This window comes from Bombina bombina, chromosome 11 (genome assembly GCF_027579735.1).
Source record: "Bombina bombina isolate aBomBom1 chromosome 11, aBomBom1.pri, whole genome shotgun sequence".
NCBI lineage: Eukaryota > Metazoa > Chordata > Amphibia > Anura > Bombinatoridae > Bombina > Bombina bombina.
In genome coordinates this window covers 76,205,645-76,226,118 of record NC_069509.1, presented here as the reverse complement: position 1 = coordinate 76,226,118, position 20,474 = coordinate 76,205,645, and the positions used below count along the sequence as shown (strand labels likewise).

Below are 20,474 nucleotides of genomic sequence, written 5' to 3'. Positions count from 1 at the left end.
TTTATTAGACAATGAATATATGAGTGTAACTGTTTATTTTAATGTATTCATTTGTGTTTGGTGTGACTTTTTTTAAAGCCCTAACCCTTAACGCAAAGTCTTTAGTGCTATCCCGACAAGCATGTTTAGTTTCAAATTGTAGTACGTGCGCAAGTTAAAGTGGAGGTGATATTGCAATATTGTGGTCCACGTTAGTACGCCACTTGTAATCGAGCCCTAAAGTGGTAAAATTTAGCTTGAAAATCCTCTGGATTATGCTGATTTGGGTGGATAGGGGTTCCAAAGTATACACACACACACACATATATATACATATATATATATATATATATATATATATATATATATACCCACATACACATATTTAGACATACACAAAACTACATTTTGTATATTGGAAGAAAAATGTGAAGCCGTAAAGTGTGTGTTAAATAGTAAATAATGAGTAACATGTTGTTTACCATGAACGCTATAAAACGCTATAAATTTACATTTCATATGCTGTATTTTGGATATCTCTTCATAATAAACTGATCTGCTGAAAAAAAATCAACATGTAATGTGTGTGGGTTTCTACACTGAAATTGATTTTTAAAAAGTACAAAAGACTAAAAATGGCTTTGGCACAGGGCTCTAAGATAACTCAGTAATGAAGGAAGTGCTAATATTTTTACCTACATGATTTACTCTCATTAAATCAAAGTATAATAAACAGAATATTTATGCAGTTTAAATGGTTGGTGATATAATTGTATTTATACTTTAAAAACTGACAATTAAAGGAACACTGTTCTATAAAAGTTGTTTCCACTTAATGTATGTCTATATAACGACTTGTTATACCAAAGGCAGAGTGTTAAATGTATGGACATTTTTTCTTTCATGTTTATTTTTGTATTTGAAATAGTTGTTTTTGCTCATTTAAACAATTACCTATTGTCTCATGGACATGCCCATAAAAATGTGCAGACCTGCTCATCTAAACACACAGCCTAATAGGCATTATTATGCTTATTAAGGCTGGGGAGTAATGAGTAACCAACTATGGGCTTGTTTCCACTGAGCCGTACTTAGGTTTGTGCGAAGTCGCAAAACAAAAAGTATGCTGTAGGAAGCAATTTTGCATATTGACAGCTTCTGATGGCGCATTATACTAAATTATCGTCTTATAGAAAGTATTAGAAGGTTTCCACTGAAAGCACAAATAGATAATACACTATTGGAGGCTGTTTATACATTAAAAACAATTATGCACAGCTTAACTAGGTGTAAAAGAAGACGAATAAGCTTAATTAGGCCTCTTTTTAATTTAAATATTAAAGTTTTCAAACAATACAAGTGTTTCACGTGATAAATGTATTGTTATTTGTAATATTTCTTGCTGGTCCAGGTATAGGACTAGTTGGAGTTATGTTCCTTTTTAAATATCAGTATGTATTTACATATAAAAATATAATCAAACACATATCTACTTAATTCCAACTAGGCCTATGCCTAGGGCAGCAATAAAAATTACAATTATCAAGAAGTTGAAAAATTGAATACCTCTTTTTCTCTAGAGGTGATCACAGGTAAGGTGTGCAGACCTTAAATGTAAATGTTATAGTGTATGGGCAGTTTAGCATAGCAACAAACTTGTTAAGGTGCGATTTTCGAGAAATCTGATGTTGAATGGAAGCATTAACACAACGTTAACTTACACCTACATGAAAAGAGCAACAACACGTAATGCGAAAAATATTTCACTGGAAACCAGGTATTAAAATGGAGCATAAGCTACCTTTAGCTGTCGGTCGCTCAGTAGATTACAGCTCCATTTTTGTATGACTCAATGGAAACAAACCATATTTGAGATACAAAAAATAGCTTTTCTACAGAGAATACATCTGTATTCATATTTTCAGTATAGGTGGTAGTTTCAACAGGCAAAATCAGCTATCACAAACAACAAAATAAAGGTTATAGAGATGTTTGCAAGCAATTAAATACACTCTAGCAGGTAAAATTAATAATTGGTAACTAATTTAAGGGAAACAAATGTTAGAATACAATGTGCCTTTAATGTTCTATATAATAAATAAATCTGTAATCGCTACTTGCTACTACAGTAAACTAATATTATGTAAATGCTAAAATATGCTAAAAAAAATTTGTTTGCTTTTTTTTTTTATCAGGATTCAAACTATGTTGTTGCTGTCAAAAATTATGTGACGGATGATAAGAGTTCTCTGAGTTTCCATAAAGGCGACATTATTCGCTTGCAGCCATTTGAGAAGTTAGAAAAAGGTTAGTACTAATGTGGTTATTGAGGTCTAGATTCCATTGCTGTTGTAAACTGGTGGTAACATAAAACATCTAGCTTTTTTTGGAACAGAAATAACTTTATTTTGTTGCAGTGAGATCAATATAATACTTGCATATTCTCTTGGCTAACTCATACCCTGCACTTCCATGCTGCATTATGGATGCTCGAACAGGCCAAAATTATGGCTGTGTTGTCAGGAAGAAAGTGATATATTTGGAGGAACTGAAACGTGGGACTCAGGAGTTCGGTGGGTTTTCTGAGCATGTAACCCGTGTGCATTTTGTTTTATGTCTTTATATATGTAACTGTAGTGCACTGTCTCTCTGAGTATACCTGTATTTTTCTATGAGACTGATTTCCTGTGTATCTCAATTGGGCTTGTTGATCCTATTAGGGTTGCCAGGTGACCAGTATTTAACGGGATAGTCCAGTATTTCATCAGACTGTCCAATCAAATCATGAGAAAAATACTGGACACGTAAATGTCCTGATTTTTTTAAAGTCCCTGAGTTAATTAAATGTAAAAGGCCTACTATGCCTCAATGCACAACAAATATGGAGCAGAAAGAAATGAGGGACAGTCAAGGGGGGTCAAATCTACACTGTTTACATGTCTTAATGGGCACCAAAGAGCCACTGGCAGCCAAGGGGTCAAATTACTGCTAGTCGTGAAAAATATACATGGTATGGTCAAGAGTGGGACCTAAAGTAGAGCTTTGGTGGGGGGAACATTGTGTGACCTATCATACCCAATCACCTTCAGATTGTTCAGTATTTTGTTGAGTACACCTGGCAACCCTAGATCTTATGTGTATAAATATGTATATAAGGATATATATGTGTATGTGTATGTATATATATATATATACTGTCTGGCTGTCATTATCTCCCTTTGATTTTCTTACTTTCTCTGAGTATCTATATCTTTATATCTGATTACATTTGAGCCTCTAAAAGGCTGCCTGATAGTTTGTGTCTGTCTATATGGTTAGCTAATTGTGCCTGTCTCTGCAATGGACTCGCTTGTCTTTTTGTGGGGTTCTTTTGCCAGTTGCATCCCTTTATGGGACTGTCTGTGTCTGTGTAGTGAGGTCCAACTTTCTCTTTAGGGGCCTAATGATCAAAAACTCTCCGGCATGAAGAAAAATCATTATATTGTAATATTGGTGTCTCTCCCTTAACATTTTGAACCCTGCATAGCTACATAAGTAGCTCTCAAGCAAAATGTGTCTATAAAATCATTTGAGGGACCATCCAGTGCTGATAAGATAATATCCCCAGAGCGGAGAGCTTGAGATCATTGGGCCCAGTGAAACAGCTTATGTCTCTCTTAGGTCCTGATGATCAGAAACTCACCGGCATGGAGTTAAATCATGCAGAATCTTTGGGGGCTTTTTTGAGCATTATTTCTTAACTGTCTCTCCACATCCAGAACCTTTTTATAATGAGACTAGTGTTAAAGCCCGTGTACATGTGCCAAAATGTTTAAGGAAAGAAATATATCTATCCCTATCCCTCTATTCATCTATCCCTCTATCTCTATCAAGCTATCCCTATCCATTTATCCCTATCCCTCTATCTCTTTATTTTATTGCACTGTAGGATCCCCCCTAACCCTCCAACCTCCCTGATCCCCCCCTCAAACAGCTCTCTAACCCTCCCCCCTCTGTCTGCTGTCTGCCAATACCTATAACCTCCTTTTGTTAATTTCTTCTGTTTAGTGTGATCAGTCCACGGGTCATCATTACTTCTGGGATATAACTCCTCCCCAACAGGAAGTGCAAGAGGATTCACCCAGCAGAGCTGCATATAGCTCCTCCCCTCTACGTCACTCCCAGTCATTCTCTTGCACCCAACGACTAGATAGGATGTGTGAGAGGACTATGGTGATTATACTTAGTTTTATATCTTCAATCAAAAGTTTGTTATTTTAAAATAGCACCGGAGTGTGTTATTATCTCTCTGGCAGAGTTTGAAGAAGAATCTACCAGAGTTTTTGTTATGATTTTAGCCGGAGTAGTTAAGATCATATTGCTGTTTCTCGGCCATCTGAGGAGAGGTAAACTTCAGATCAGGGGACAGCGGGCAGATGAATCTGCATAGAGGTATGTAGCAGTTTTTATTTTCTGACAATGGAATTGATGAGAAAATCCTGCCATACCGATATAATGTCATGTATGTATACTTTACACTTCAGTATTCTGGGGAATGGTACTTCACTAGAATTACACTGTAAGAAATACATAAAGCTGTTTAATAACTAGAGATTATGTTTAACGTTTTTGCTGGAATGTAAAATCGTTTTCATTTACTGAGGTACTGAGTGAATAAATGTTTGGGCACTATTTTTCCACTTGGCAGTTGCTTAATCTGTTTTCTGACAGTTTCTGTTCTCCCTCACTGCTGTGTGTGAGGGGGAGGGGCCGTTTTTTGGCGCTTTTACTACACATCAAATATTTCAGTCAGCAACTCATTGTATTCCCTGCATGATCCGGTTCATCTCTACAGAGCTCAGGGGTCTTCAAAACTTATTTTGAGGGAGGTAATTTCTCTCAGCAGAGCTGTGAGAATTATAGTTTGACTGAGATAAAAAACGTTTATTCTGTAATTTGTTTCCTGCTTTCAGAATTTGTTATCTTTGCTAATGGGATTAAACCTTTGCTAAAGTTGTGTTATTTACAAGGATTGAGGCTATAACTGTTTCAATTTATTAATTTTCAACTGTCATAGATCTTCTGTGCTTCTTAAAGGCACAGTACGTTTTAATATTATTCTAATTGAATTGTATTTCCAAGTTACAAGTTTATTTGCTAGTGTGTTAAACATGTCTGATTCAGAGGATGATACCTGTGTCATTTGTTGCAATGCCAAAGTGGAGCCCAATAGAAATTTATGTACTAACTGTATTGATGCTACTTTAAATAAAAGTCAATCTGTACAAATTGAACAAATTTCACCAAACAACGAGGGGAGAGTTATGCCGACTAACTCGCCTCACGTGTCAGTACCTACATCTCCCGCTCACAGGGAGGTGCGTGATATTGTAGCGCCGAGTACATCTGGGCGGCCATTACAAATCACATTACAGGATATGGCTACTGTTATGACTGAGGTTTTGGCTAAATTACCAGAGCTAAGAGGTAAGCGTGATCACTCTGGGGTGAGAACAGAGTGCGCTGATAATATTAGGGCCATGTCAGACACTGCGTCACAGGTGGCAGAACATGAGGACGGAGAGCTTCATTCTGTGGGTGACGGTTCTGATCCAAACAGACTGGATTCAGATATTTCAAATTTTAAATTTAAACTGGAAAACCTCCGTGTATTACTAGGGGAGGTGTTAGCGGCTCTGAATGATTGTAACACAGTTGCAATACCAGAGAAAATGTGTAGGTTGGATAAATATTTTGCGGTACCGACGAGTACTGAGGTTTTTCCTATACCTAAGAGACTTACTGAAATTGTTACTAAGGAGTGGGATAGACCCGGTGTGCCGTTCTCACCCCCTCCGATATTTAGAAAAATGTTTCCAGTAGACGCCACCACAAGGGACTTATGGCAAACGGTCCCTAAGGTGGAGGGAGCAGTTTCTACCTTAGCTAAGCGTACCACTATCCCAGTGGAGGATAGCTGTGCTTTTTCAGATCCAATGGATAAAAAATTAGAGGGTTACCTTAAGAAAATGTTTGTTCAACAAGGTTTTATATTGCAACCCCTTGCATGCATTGCGCCGATCACGGCTGCAGCGGCATTCTGGATTGAGTCTCTGGAAGAGAACATTGGTTCAGCTACTCTGGACGACATTACGGACAGGCTTAGAGTCCTTAAACTAGCTAATTCATTCATTTCGGAGGCCGTAGTACATCTTACTAAACTTACGGCGAAGAATTCAGGATTCGCCATTCAGGCACGCAGGGCGCTGTGGCTAAAATCCTGGTCAGCTGATGTTACTTCTAAGTCTAAATTGCTTAATATACCTTTCAAAGGGCAGACCTTATTCGGGCCCGGGTTGAAAGAGATTATCAGGAGGTAAAGGCCATGCCCTGCCTCAGGACAAAGCCAAAGCCAAGACTAGACAGTCTAATTTTCGTTCCTTTCGTAATTTCAAAGCAGGAGCAGCATCAACTTCCTCTGCACCAAAACAGGAAGGAGCTGTTGCTCGCTACAGACAAGGCTGGAAACCTAACCAGTCCTGGAACAAGGGCAAGCAGACTAGGAAACCTGCTGCTGCCCCTAAAACAGCATGAATTGAGGGCCCCCGATCCGGGATCGGATCTAGTGGGGGGCAGACTTTCTCTCTTCGCCCAGGCTTGGGCAAGAGATGTTCAGGATCCCTGGGCGCTAGAGATAATATCTCAGGGATACCTTCTGGACTTCAAATACTCTCCTCCAAGAGAGAGATTTCATCTGTCAAGATTGTCAACAATCCAGACAAAGAAAGAGGCGTTTCTACGCTGCGTACAAGAGCTCTTGTTAATGGGAGTAATCCATCCAGTTCCACGATCGGAACAGGGACAGGGGTTTTACTCAAATCTGTTTGTGGTTCCCAAAAAAGAGGGAACTTTCAGACCAATCCTGGACTTAAAGATCCTAAACAAATTCCTAAGAGTTCCATCGTTCAAGATGGAGACTATTCGGACAATTTTACCTATGATCCAAGAGGGTCAGTACATGACCACTGTAGATTTAAAAGATGCTTACCTTCACATACCGATTCACAAAGATCATTATCGGTACCTAAGGTTTGCCTTCCTAGACAGGCATTACCAGTTTGTGGCTCTTCCATTCGGATTGGCTACAGCTCCAAGAATCTTCACAAAGGTTCTGGGTGCTCTTCTGGCGGTACTAAGACCGCGGGGAATCTCGGTAGCTCCATACCTAGACGACATTCTGATACAAGCTTCAAGCTTTCAAACTGCCAAGTCTCATACAGAGTTAGTGCTGGCATTTCTAAGGTCACATGGATGGAAGGTGAACGAAAAGAAAAGTTCACTCGTTCCACTCACAAGAGTTCCCTTCCTGGGGACTCTTATACATTCTGTAGAAATGAAGATTTACCTGACAGAGGACAGGCTAACAAGACTTCAAAGTGCTTGCCGCACCCTTCATTCCATTCAACACCCGTCAGTGGCTCAATGCATGGAGGTAATCGGCTTAATGGTAGCGGCAATGGACATAGTACCCTTTGCACGCTTACACCTCAGACCACTGCAACTGTGCATGCTAAGTCAGTGGAATGGGGATTACTCAGACTTATCCCCTTCTCTGAATCTGGATCAAGAGACCAGAAATTCTCTTCTATGGTGGCTTTCTCGGCCACATCTGTCCAGGGGGATGCCATTCAGCAGACCAGACTGGACAATTGTAACAACAGACGCCAGCCTTCTAGGTTGGGGTGCCGTCTGGAATTCTCTGAAGGCTCAGGGACAATGGAGTCAGGAGGAGAGTCTCCTGCCAATAAACATTCTGGAATTGAGAGCAGTTCTCAATGCCCTCCTGGCTTGGCCCCAGTTGACAACTCGGGGGTTCATCAGGTTTCAGTCGGACAACATCACGACTGTAGCTTACATCAACCATCAGGGAGGGACAAGAAGCTCCCTAGCTATGATGGAAGTATCAAAGATAATTCGCTGGGCAGAGTCTCGCTCTTGCCACCTGTCAGCAATCCACATTCCGGGAGTGGAGAACTGGGAGGCGGATTTCTTAAGTCGTCAGACTTTTCATCCGGGGGAGTGGGAACTTCATCCGGAGGTCTTTGCCCAAATACTTCGACGTTGGGGCAAACCAGAGATAGATCTCATGGCGTCTCGATAGAACGCCAAGCTTCCTCGTTACGGGTCCAGATCCAGGGATCCAGGAGCAGTCCTGATAGATGCTCTGACAGCACCTTGGGACTTCAGGATGGCTTACGTGTTTCCACCCTTCCCGTTACTTCCTCGATTGATTGCCAGAATCAAACAAGAGAGAGCATCAGTGATTCTAATAGCACCTGCGTGGCCACGCAGGACTTGGTATGCAGACCTGGTGGACTTGTCATCCTGTCCACCTTGGTCTCTACCTCTGAAACAGGACCTTCTGATACAGGGTCCCTTCAAACATCAAAATCTAAGTTCTCTGAAGCTGACTGCTTGGAAATTGAACGCTTGATTTTATCAAGACGTGGGTTTTCTGAGTCAGTTATTGATACCTTAATACAGGCTAGGAAACCTGTTACCAGAAAGATTTACCATAAGATATGGCGTAAATACCTATATTGGTGTGAATCCAAAGGTTACTCTTGGAGTAAGGTTAGGATTCCTAGGATATTGTCTTTTCTACAAGAAGGTTTAGAAAAGGGTTTATCTGCTAGTTCATTAAAGGGACAGATCTCAGCTCTGTCCATTCTGTTACACAAACGTCTGTCAGAAGTTCCTGACGTCCAGGCTTTTTGTCAGGCTTTGGCCAGGATTAAGCCTGTGTTTAAAACTGTTGCTCCACCATGGAGTTTAAACCTTGTTCTTAATGTTTTACAGGGCGTTCCGTTTGAACCCCTTCATTCCATTGATATAAAGTTGTTATCTTGGAAAGTTCTATTTTTAATGGCTATTTCCTCGGCTCGAAGAGTCTCTGAATTATCAGCCTTACATTGTGATTCTCCTTATTTGATTTTTCATTCGGATAAGGTAGTCCTGCGTACTAAACCTGGGTTCTTACCTAAGGTAGTTACTAACAGGAATATCAATCAAGAGATTGTTGTTCCTTCTTTATGCCCAAATCCTTCTTCAAAGAAGGAACGTCTACTGCACAACCTGGATGTAGTCCGTGCTCTAAAATTTTACTTACAGGCAACTAAGGAATTTCGACAAACGTCTTCTCTGTTTGTCATTTACTCTGGGCAGAGGAGAGGTCAAAAAGCTTCCGCTACCTCTCTTTCTTTTTGGCTTCGTAGCATAATTCGTTTAGCTTATGAGACTGCTGGACAGCAGCCTCCTGAAAGAATTACAGCTCATTCTACTAGAGCTGTGGCTTCCACTTGGGCCTTCAAGAATGAGGCCTCTGTTGAACAGATTTGCAAGGCTGCAACTTGGTCTTCGCTTCATACTTTTTCCAAATTTTACAAATTTGACACTTTTGCTTCATCGGAGGCTATTTTTGGGAGAAAGGTTCTTCAGGCAGTGGTTCCTTCTGTATAAAGAGCCTGCCTATCCCTCCCGTCATCCGTGTACTTTTGCTTTGGTATTGGTATCCCAGAAGTAATGATGACCCGTGGACTGATCACACTAAACAGAAGAAAACATAATTTATGCTTACCTGATAAATTCCTTTCTTCTGTAGTGTGATCAGTCCACGGCCCGCCCTGTTTTTTAAGGCAGGTAAATATTTTTTAATTTATACTCCAGTCACCACTTCACCCTTGGCTTTTCCTTTCTCGTTGGTCCTTGGTCGAATGACTGGGAGTGACGTAGAGGGGAGGAGCTATATGCAGCTCTGCTGGGTGAATCCTCTTGCACTTCCTGTTGGGGAGGAGTTATATCCCAGAAGTAATGATGACCCGTGGACTGATCACACTACAGAAGAAAGGAATTTATCAGGTAAGCATAAATTATGTTTTTTTTTTAATTCTATTTTTTTTCTCTTCACGATCACCATTTAGTACTCCCCCGCACCCCCAAACTCATTTTCTGTAGTGCAGCTGCCCCATCCCTCCCTGTTCCTTTAAAAAAATAATTTCTATAGCGTAGGGCCCTCCCACAAACCTCTCTCTTTCCCTTCCCCCTCTGCTGCTGAGCCGTCCACCCGCCAACCTCCCACACCTCAGAGCGACACCAGCAGAAGATTGTTACAGTCGGTGGCACACACAGTGTCACTGTAACGATCAGGCATCTGCCCTCACCTTCCTATGGCATCCGCCGCCTCCAGGGCGGCGGATTGAAAACCAGGTACGCTGGGCTGGAATAGTGGCGAGCGTACCTGGTAGGTATTTGATAACTACCAAAAGTAGTCAAATTGTGCCGAACTTGCGTTCGAAACATCTGTAGTGACGTAAGCATCGATCTGTGTCGGAGTGAGTCCGCCGGATCGTATGTTACGTCACTATATTCTACTTTTGACGGTCTGTTGGGCTTGATAACTACGGCGAATCAGGTTTGCCACAAATACGCTGCGGAATTCCAGCGTATTTGCAGTTGACAGCTTGATAAATAGAGGCCATTATCTCTATACAGCACACCCAGCCCTGCCAGGACCCCACCCATGCCACACCACTCCTGCCCTCTCATCACAGCCCCACCCACAAAAACACCAATAGACCTGCGGGAACGGTTGGGAGGCTTGTATGTCCCTCATGACTCTTTCTGTTGCTTTTGTCACAGTTTCGCTTATACCGTTACAAATAATGCTTTTCAGGCTGGAAGTTTGGAGCCATACATGGTCGATCCGGTCTCTTCCCAGCAGACTGTGTGCAGCCTGTGGCAGCTCCGGACTTTGTTAATCTACCTGTTGACAGAAAGGAAGAGCCAAGAAACCGAAACAGTCGTGCCGCCGCATCAGCAGCAATAGCTGTGGCTGTAGCATCCACGGCTGTGGCGCATGAATTCGACAAAAAAACAGACGTAAGTTGCACTTGAATTGCTGGCTCAAAATAAGATTGCTGAAATGTCTAATCATTGCAAACAAAAAAAGATTTAAAATTTTTAGCTTTCATAAAGCAAATCTTGTAAGAGATTATTTTAACACCCAGAAAAATCTAGCACAGAATGCAAAATAAATATGATAACCGAGTATATAAAACAGCACAACATTTTACAGTACATGAGTCTCAAAATAAAATCCTTAAAGTGGTTAGTAAAACAATACAATGTACAAGTATCATGTCCCGTTAAAACAGTCATTATCCATATGGAAGAGCAGCATTTTAACATGATAAAATTGTCATTGCCTGAAAAAAATGTGAAGTAAAAGTTTTAAAAAAAAAATCAACTTGAAACTTATAGACATGGTAAACTTCATTAAACTAAGGAGGGAAATAAAGTGACTGTGCCTGCACATGCCAGATGCAAACCCCCTTGTACAAGTCCTAGGACTAGCATCCGGATTGGATGCTTAAAGTTGCTTTACAATAGGAAAGTGAAATATCTTCCTTTTTTACATAGAGATGTTCATGTGATATTTTCTAGTCAGCTTTTTACAGATTTGCTACATCACTTTCAAGTGCTTCAGCATTTAAGTAACACAACCATTTAAGTTAATATAAATCTTGTTTCTATTAAAGGGACATTTATCTAAAAATGTAATTCCCCATTACTGGTTTAATTACGCAAAGTAAAAAATATAATTATTATTATTTGGCTCCTTTTCCTATAATTTTAATCTTAAAATTGTTGTTTTTCTACATCTCCCTGAGAAATTAGAAAGTATTCTGTGTAAATGAGAACCCTGTTCCTCCTCATAATGCACAGCAATTACTTGATATGTGTAGAGCTCATTGATATACAGTATGTTCTTCATTGGCCACAGTAAAGGGAATAATAATATAAATTATGTGCTTTAGGCTTTTAAAGGAGTATATCCTTGGAGTGCTAACAAAATTACATTTTAAAAGCTTTTACAAAATTGTGTTACTTTCTAATGACACAGTGAGTCCACGGATCATCTTAATTACTGTTGGGAATATCACTCCTAACCAGCAGGAGGAGGCAAAGAGCACCACAGCAAAAGCAGTTAAATACCACTCCCCCTACGCACAATCCCCAGTCATTCTCTTTGCTTGTATCAGTTTCAAGGAGGGGTAAAGATAGGTGTCTGATCCTTCAATCAAGAGTTTGTTATTTTTTAAGCAGAGCAAGTTTTCTCTGGTTTTCTTTGGGGTTTAGCCGTAGTCCATGTCAGTCTCTTCAGTAGAGCAAGTGGTGGCTTTTAAGCATTTGGGAACTTGTGGGGTATAATCCCCACTGGGCCTCCCAAGTAATATCATGCTGCCCTTGGTTGAAAGTTTGAGTAAGTTTACTCAGCCTTTAATTATTTCCACAGGTCCATGTGAGACAGGAAGCCCCTCTCATACCAAGTGAGCTGTCCTGCTGCCTTTTGAGGTAAGTGCCTATTTCTTTCCCTCTTTTGATATAGGAGAATTTAGCACTTTGACAGTTAAGTCTGTCTAAATATACAATCAGCCTTCTAGGTTCACGGTTTATTGTATGGCAGTTTTGCAGGCACTTGGGATGTTTGGAGGCTCAGTTTATTATGTTTTCACTTTGGTGTACATGTTTTTTGTATCTGAGATAGCAAGGACGTTTTTGGCGCCCTTTTTCCTGTTGTTCCTGAATGTTGCAGTTCTGTTGCATAGCTCCTCAGAGGTGGTTCAGCGTTCTCTCCAGTGTGGCTGTATGGGGGTCTGGATAATTTTCTGACTTTGTTTATGGCAGCAAGGAGGTCAGGTAAGCACCTCAATAGAGCTTGCTGAGGTGTGGAGGTTGCCTGTTTTTTCTTTTGTGGGGCTGCTGCTCTGTTTATATTTAAGTTTCTGTCTGATTTTCAGGGACTATAACATTTGTGTCTCTTTTTGCATTCATTTTGTGAAAAATTGTTGCTGCAAGATTTATTGTGCAGTTTATTTAAGGATTTTCTAGTTTAAAAAAAAAAAAAAAAAAAGGCTGTTTAAAATTTAAGGGACAGTAACCTGATTTTTTTTTTGTTTAATTAAAATTCTGATTTGAACTTAGAATGTTTTATTGATTAAGGTTTTTTCCTTTGGATTAAGATGGACCAAGAGGCCCTGCAAGCTGTTGCTTGTTCTCTATGTTTAAATACTAATGTTGAGCCTCCTATCCCTTTTTGTTCCTCTTGTATTGAGAGAACATTACATTACAAGGATAGATTTTTTGATTCTGAGCCATCATTGTCTAGGGCGGATGTTGTTCAGGAGTCTCCTGTTCAGGCTAATCCGCAGCTTTCTCCTCATACGTCCCAATCTTCTGCAATGCCCTGTGTTTAGTCTCAGGTTGTTTTTTCCTTGCAGGATATGGCTACCCATAAATCAGCAGTATCTGAGGCTTTGTCTGCTTTTCCTATGTTGCAGGGGAAGCGCAAGAGGAAGTATAAGGTTTCTGATTCTGTTGCAATTGTGTCTAGTGTTTCTTCTCCTAAGTCTGAGGAGGAAGATACTTCAGTAGCATCTGAGCGTGAGATCTTGGATTCTGATAGTGTAAATCCTTCTTCTAAACCTGAGGTTGTTTCCTTTAGGTTTAAGCTAGAGCACCTCCATTTGTTACTCAAAGAGGTTTTGTCTACCTTGGATGACTCTGAGGCGTCAGTCATGGTTATTTCTAAGAAATCTAGTAAACTTAATAAGTTTTTTGATGTCCCTTCCTCGGTGGAAGTTTTTCCTATACCAGATCGTGTTTCAGATATTATTGCATGAGAATGGGAGAAGCCTGGGATTCCTTTTTCCCCTTCTCCAATTTTTAGGGAGATGTTTCCTATTGCTGAGCTGATTCTAATAAGGAATCTTGGCAGATGCTTCCTAAGGTGGAGGGAGCAGTTTCCACTCTGACCAAGAGGACCACTATTCCTATTGGGGACAGCTGTTCCTTTAAAGATCCTGTGGATAAGAAGTTGGAAGCTTTGCTTGAAAAGATTTATGTTCACCAGGGGTATCAATGGCAACCGGCTGCATGTATTGCTACGGTTACTAGGGCGGCGGCATATTGGTTTGATGCATTGTCTGATTCTATTCAGCAAGATACTCCTCTTGAAGAAATCCAAGATAGAATCAAGTCTTTAAAGTTGGCTAATTCCTTTATTGCAGATGCTTCTCTACAGGTCATCAAGTTGGGAGCTAAAATTTCTGGTTTTGCCATTTTAGTTTGCAGAGCTTTATGGTTGTGCGGATGTGTCCTCTAAGTCTAAGCTTGTTTGGGCCAGGTTTGGCTGAGATTATTTCTGATATTATGGGAGGGAAGGGGCATTCTCTTCCTCAGGACAAAAGAAATAAACAGAAGGGTCGGAAGAGTCATTTTCGTTCCTTTCGTAACTTCTCTGGTAAATCTTCCTCTTCTTCCTCCAAGCAGGAACAGCCATCTGGGAAGTCTAATCAGTCTTGGAATAAGGGGAAGCAGTCCAGGAAGCCTGTTGCTGACTCAAAATCAGCATGAAGGGTCTGCCCCCGATCTGGGAATTGATCTTGTGGGGGTCAGTCTCTCTTTCTTTGCTCATGCTTGGGTTTGAGTTCAGGATCCCTGGGTGGTAGATATCGTGTCCCAGGGTTACAAACTGGAGTTCAATAATTTTCCTCCTAGAGGCAGTTTTCTTCTCTCCAGGTTATCTGTAAACTAGATAAAAGGAGAGGCGTTCTTACGTTGTGTTCAGAATCTTTCCAACATGGGAGTGATAGTTCCTGTTCCGGTTCAGGAACAGGGTCTGGGTTTTTATTCCAATCTCTTCGTCATTCCCAAAAAGTAGGGAACTTTCAGACCTATTTTAGATCTCAAGAGTGTAAACAAGTTTCTCAGGGTTCCGTCTTTCAAGATGGAAACTATTCGTTCCATTCTTCCTTTGGTTCAGGAAGGTCAGTTCATGACCACAGTGGATCAAAAGGATGTGTATCTGCATATTCCCATTCACAGGGATCATCACAGGTTCCTAAGATTTGCATTTCTAGACAAAAATTTTCAGTTTGTAGGTATGGCAACAGCTCCCAGAATTTTTTCAAAGGTCCTGGCAGCATTGTTGGCGGTGAAGGGTGTTGCAGTGGCTCCTTATCTGGACAACATTCTAGTTCAGGCTCCATCTTTTCAACTAGCAAACTCCCACACAGAGTTGTTGTTGTCTTTTCTGCACTTCCACGGTTGGAAGGTGAATTTAGGAAAAAGTTCCTTAATTCCGGCTACAAGAGTGGTATTTTTGGGGACCATTATAGATTCTTTAGAAGAAATTTATTGAGGTACAAACTGTAGCAACGTTTCGGGAATATTTCCCTTAATCATGCATAGCATCAACAGGTGATTACAAAGCTTATATAGGGAAAATTTTAACCCTTCACATTTCTTAACACCATGTATTAAACACCTTATGTTAGAAATAGCACCATCTAGTGAAAATTACACAATAATGTGACTTTAATTTTAATAAAAACTACCTTATAATAAAAAACATGTATTTCAACCTGTTAATCTAATTAAAAACAAAACTTAAACAGAGATTTTATGAGTTATACTTAATAGGTTATACTTTATTTTAAATTCATCATTATTGTGTAATTTTCACTAGATGGCGCTATTTCTAACATAAGGTGTTTAATACATGGTGTTAAGAAATGTGAAGGGTTAAAATGTTCCCTATATAAGCTTTGTAATCACCTGTTGATGCTATGCATGATTAAGGGAAATATTCCCGAAACGTTGCTACTGTTTGTACCTCAATAAATTTCTTCTTTTGTATCCTGGGTGCTGTGGAACTTCATTATATTGACATATAAGAGAGGATTGCAGTCCACTCTGTACCACCGGTCACCAGGGAACCCTATTTAGGGTACAAGGAAACTAAGGTGCTGTTTGAGCATTGTTTGTTATTATAGATTCTTTAGAGATGAAATTTTTTCTGACAGAAGCAAGAAAGTCAAAGATTTTCAATATGTGTCTTGCTCTTCAGTCCTTTCCTCGGCCGTCAGTGGCTCAGTGCATGGAGGTTATTGGTCTGATGGTTTCAGTCATGGACATCATTCCGTTTGCACGGTTCCATCTCAGACCTCTGCAGTTATGCTTGCTCAGGTAGTGGAACGGAGATTATGCGGATCTATCTCCAAAGATTGTTCTAGATCAGATGTCCAGAGATTCACTTCCATGGTGGTTGTCTCAGGATCTTCTCTCTCAGGGAACTTGCTTTCGCAGACCTGCCTGGGTGATTGTAACCATGGATGCCAGTTTGCTGGGCTGGGGTGCTGTCTGGGGTTCATTAAGGGCTCAGGGTCTATGGACTTGGGAGGAGTTGGATCTTCCAATAAATGTTTTGGAACTGAGAGCAATTTTCAATGCTTTTCTAGCCTGGCCTCAGCTAGATTCAACCCAGTTTATCAGGTTTCAGTCGGACAACATAATGTCAGTGGCTTACATCTATCATCAGGGAGGAACCCAGAGTTCCTTGGCCATGACAGAGGTAGCCAGTATTATTTAGTGGGCGGAGATTCACAACTGTTGTCTGTCTGCTATCCACATTCCAGGGGTGGACAATTGGGAAGCGGATTTTATGAGCAGACAGACTTTTCATTCGGGGGAGTGGGAACTTCATCCAGAGGTATTTTCCAGCTTGATTCTCAGTTGGGGGCAGCTGGAGTTGGATCTCATGGCATCTCGTCATAATGCCAAGCTCCCTAGGTACGGGTCAAGGTCAAAGGATCCTCAGGCTGTTCTGATAGATGCTCTGGCAGTTCCTTGGACTTTCAGTCTGGCATATGTGTTCCCTCCGTTTGCTCTTCTTCCTTGGGTCATTGCTCGGGTCAAACAAGAGAGGGCATTGGTGATTCTCTTTGCTCCGGCGTGTCCTCGCAGAATCTGGTTTGCAGATCTGGTGGAAATGTCTTCCCTTCCACCTTGGCGTCTTCCATTAAGGAAGGACCTTCTTCTGCAGGGTCCCTTTCTTCATCCAAATCTCATTTCTCTGAAGCTGACTGCTTGGAGATTGAACGCTTGATTCTTTCTAAGTGTGGTTTTTCTGAGTCAGTCATTGAGACTATGATTCAGGCTCGTAAGCCTGTGACTAGGAAGATTTATTATAAGATTTGGCGTAAATATTTGTATTGGTGTGAATCCAAAGCCTACTCGTGGAGTAGAGTTAGGATTACTAGGATTTTGTCTTTTCTCCAGGAGGGTTTGGAAAAAGGTTTATCTGCTAGTACCCTGGAGGATCAAATTTCTGCTTTATCTATTTTATTGCACAAGCTCCTGGCGGATGTGCCAGATGTTCATTCTTTTTGTCAGGCCTTGGTTAGAATTCAGCCTGTGTTTAAGTCTACTACTATACCTTGGAGTCTTAATTTGGTTCTTAGAGTCCTTCAACAGGCTCCGTTTGAACCTATGCATTCTTTGGATATTAATATGTTATCTTGGAAGGTTTTGTTTCTGGTGGCTATTTCTTCAGCTCGAAGGGTTTCGGAGCGTTCAGCCTTACAGTATGAATCGCCTTTTCTTATTTTTCACCCTGATAAGGTAGTTCTGCGTACTGCCTTGGGTTTGCTTCCCAAGGTTGTTTCTGATAAGAATATTAATCAAGAGATTGTTGTTTCTTCTTTGTGTCTTAATTCTTCTTCTCATAAGGAGCGTTTGTTGCACAACCTGGATGTGGTTTGTGCATTGAAATATTATTTGCAGGCGACTAAGGATTTTCGCCAGTCTTCTTTATTTTTTGTCTTTTCTGGGAAGCGTAAAGGTAAGAAAGCTACGGCTACTTCTCTTTCTTGTTGGTTGAGGAGTGTTATTCGCTTGGCATATGAGACTGCTGGTCAGCAGCCTCCTGAGAGAATCACGGCTCATTCCATGAGGGCTGTTTCATCTTCTTGGGCTTCAAAAATGGAGCTTCTGTAGATTAGCTTTGCAAGGCTGCGACTTGGTCATCTTTGCATACTTTTTCTAAATTTTACAAATTTGATACTTTTGCCACAGCAGAGGCTTCTTTTGGGAGAAAGGTTCTTCAAGCAGTGGTGAATTCTGTTTAGGTTAACTGTCTTGTCCCTCCCTTATCATCCGTGTCCTCTAGCTTGGGTATTGGTTCCCAACAGTAATTAAGATGATCCGTGGACTCACCGTGTCATTAGAAAGAAAACATAATTTATTCTTACCTGATAAATGTATTTATTTCTTGACACGGTGAGTCCACGGCCCACCCTTTTTTTCAGACAGTTTGCTTTTCTATAAACTTCAGGCACCTCTGCACCTTAGATTACTTCCTTTCTCCTTTCCCTTTGGTCGAGTGACTGGGGATTGTGGGTAGGGGGAGTGGTATTTAACAGCTTTTGCTGTGGTGCTTTTTGCCTCCTCCTGCTGGTCAGAAGTGATATTCCCAACAGTAATTAAGATGATTCGTGGACTCACCGTGTCAAGAAAGAAAGAAATTTATCAGGTAAGAATAAATTATGTTTTTTATATGCAGATTTTTTTTTTTTTTGCAATTTCTGCTACATAAATAAAATGGTTTAACAGTGGCAATATGGTAAAAATGCATTGTCTGATGTTACTAGATATGTGCACTCAGAGCTGAAATTATTCTTGTTAAATCAACAACACACATGTATCTGCATTTGCACAGATCCTAGTGTATTGCCATTTTACAAGAATAAATTTGGCTCCGATAATAGCTGAACGGCACGAGCAGCCACATTTGGAAACCTCTGAATGCTCATACCTAGGGGTAGATTTATGAACTGTCGAGCGGACATGAATCACTACAGCGAATCATGTCCGCTCTACATCGCTACTGATTGAGCGAGCGGACATGATCCAATATAGCGGATCATGTCCGCTGCACATCGATAAATGCCGACATCATACGCTCTCAGCATTTATCATTGCACCAGCAGTTCTGGTGAACTGCTGGTGCAATGCCGCCCCCTGCAGATTCGCGGCCAATGGGTGTCAATCAACCCGATCTTGTCAATTTCTGTCTGCGGCCTCAGAGCAGGTGGACAGGTTATGGAGCAGTGGTCTTTAGACCGCTGCTTTATAACTTCTCCGTACTTCTCCGTATGGAGCTTGATAAATATGCCCCTAAATGTGGAGACCATGTGCTGTCCACATTTAACATTGCACAAGCATTTCTGGTGAAATGCTTGTGCAATGCCGCACACTGACTGCCAATCAGCCGCTAGCAGGGGCTCTCAATCATCCAGATCGGGATGATTTCAATCCGCCACCTAGAAGGTGGTGTACAGGTTAAGGAGCATCAGTTAATTGTGCTAGTCTTTTTTACTGCTGCTTCTTAACTTCAGTTTCAGGCGAGCCAGAAACGATGGGACTCCAAAGCAGCATCCGCTGCTTCATAAATGGAGCCCCTAGTGTCTACTCATATTAATAAATTATTTATTAGAATATCCTCAGTCCATTGTAGACATTTAAATCATTCTATAATAAATGTCTTTTCTCTCAATATTCTGAAACACGGTGCAGTGTGCCTTTGTTTTTTGCCTGATCACCCCCCGACCACCACCAGTATAAGTGAGCATTAATTAATCCTTTATATAGAAATTGATGAAGCTGGATAGGTTGGGGGAAATTAATTGATGCTTTTAGCTAATTTTGCCTATTGTCTTTCAGGGATCTCCAACACCCAGTGAATACGCAGAGAGTTTGGACGACTACACAGATGTCTCTATATCTGAAGTGACGCTGCAGGGAAGTTCGTACACCATGGTAGACTTTGCCAATAAATACTACAGAGAGGCTTTAAAGAAGACAGCTCAAGGGCAAGATGAACAATCAAAGAAGACTCCTGGGTATAAACATTGTGTGAGACGTGATGTTCGTTTTCTGTTCTAATGACTTTCTTGAAGTTACAGTAGAAAACAGACATTACAAATATTCACTAATATAAAAGATTCAAGATTCAGATAGAGCATACAATTCTAAACGACTTACCAATTTACTTCTATTATGAAGTTTATTCATTTTCTTGCAATACACAGGGCCGGATTTATAATAAGGCAGAGTAGGCATGTGCCTTTATGCACCCTCAATAAAGGGTTGCCCTGTCTCTGCCTATTATAAATTACTGGTCTGCAGCGGCAATCTAAATTTTTTTTTAATCTGTCAATGGGCTAGATTACAAGTGGATCGCTAATTAACGCTCCTGCTCGAGTGTTAATTGTGCTAGAAGTAAGCTTTTTGCACTCGTCGGGTTGCGCTTGTATTATGAATTGAATCTAAACTGTTTTCGCTTGCGTGTTAAGCAGACGAGTTCAAAAAGCCGAACTTACAATATCGCGTGCACGTTCACGAAATCCCCCATAGCAGTCAATGGAGAAAAAAAGTGGAAAAAACACCCCACTCTCACGCAAACGTGATTGCATATTCTCATGTGCGCTAACCTGACATGAAAATATGAATATGTTCTATTTATTCTTAAATAAATATTCATAAATATATCTGATGGGGTATTTTGTACAATATATATCTATACCTATATCTATACAGGATTATATATAGATATA

At 40.6% G+C, this 20,474-nt stretch overlaps 1 protein-coding gene across 1 annotated transcript in view; it reads left to right on the top strand.

The window, feature by feature from the left end:
* MYO15A (myosin XVA) overlaps nucleotides 1-20,474 on the top strand; it is a 628,913-nt gene that overhangs the window by 498,655 nt on the left and 109,784 nt on the right. The window contains 4 exon segments of the mRNA XM_053694925.1: nucleotides 2,175-2,286; nucleotides 2,478-2,552; nucleotides 10,691-10,896; nucleotides 19,582-19,760. Coding sequence (XP_053550900.1) covers nucleotides 2,175-2,286; nucleotides 2,478-2,552; nucleotides 10,691-10,896; nucleotides 19,582-19,760 — 572 coding nt within the window.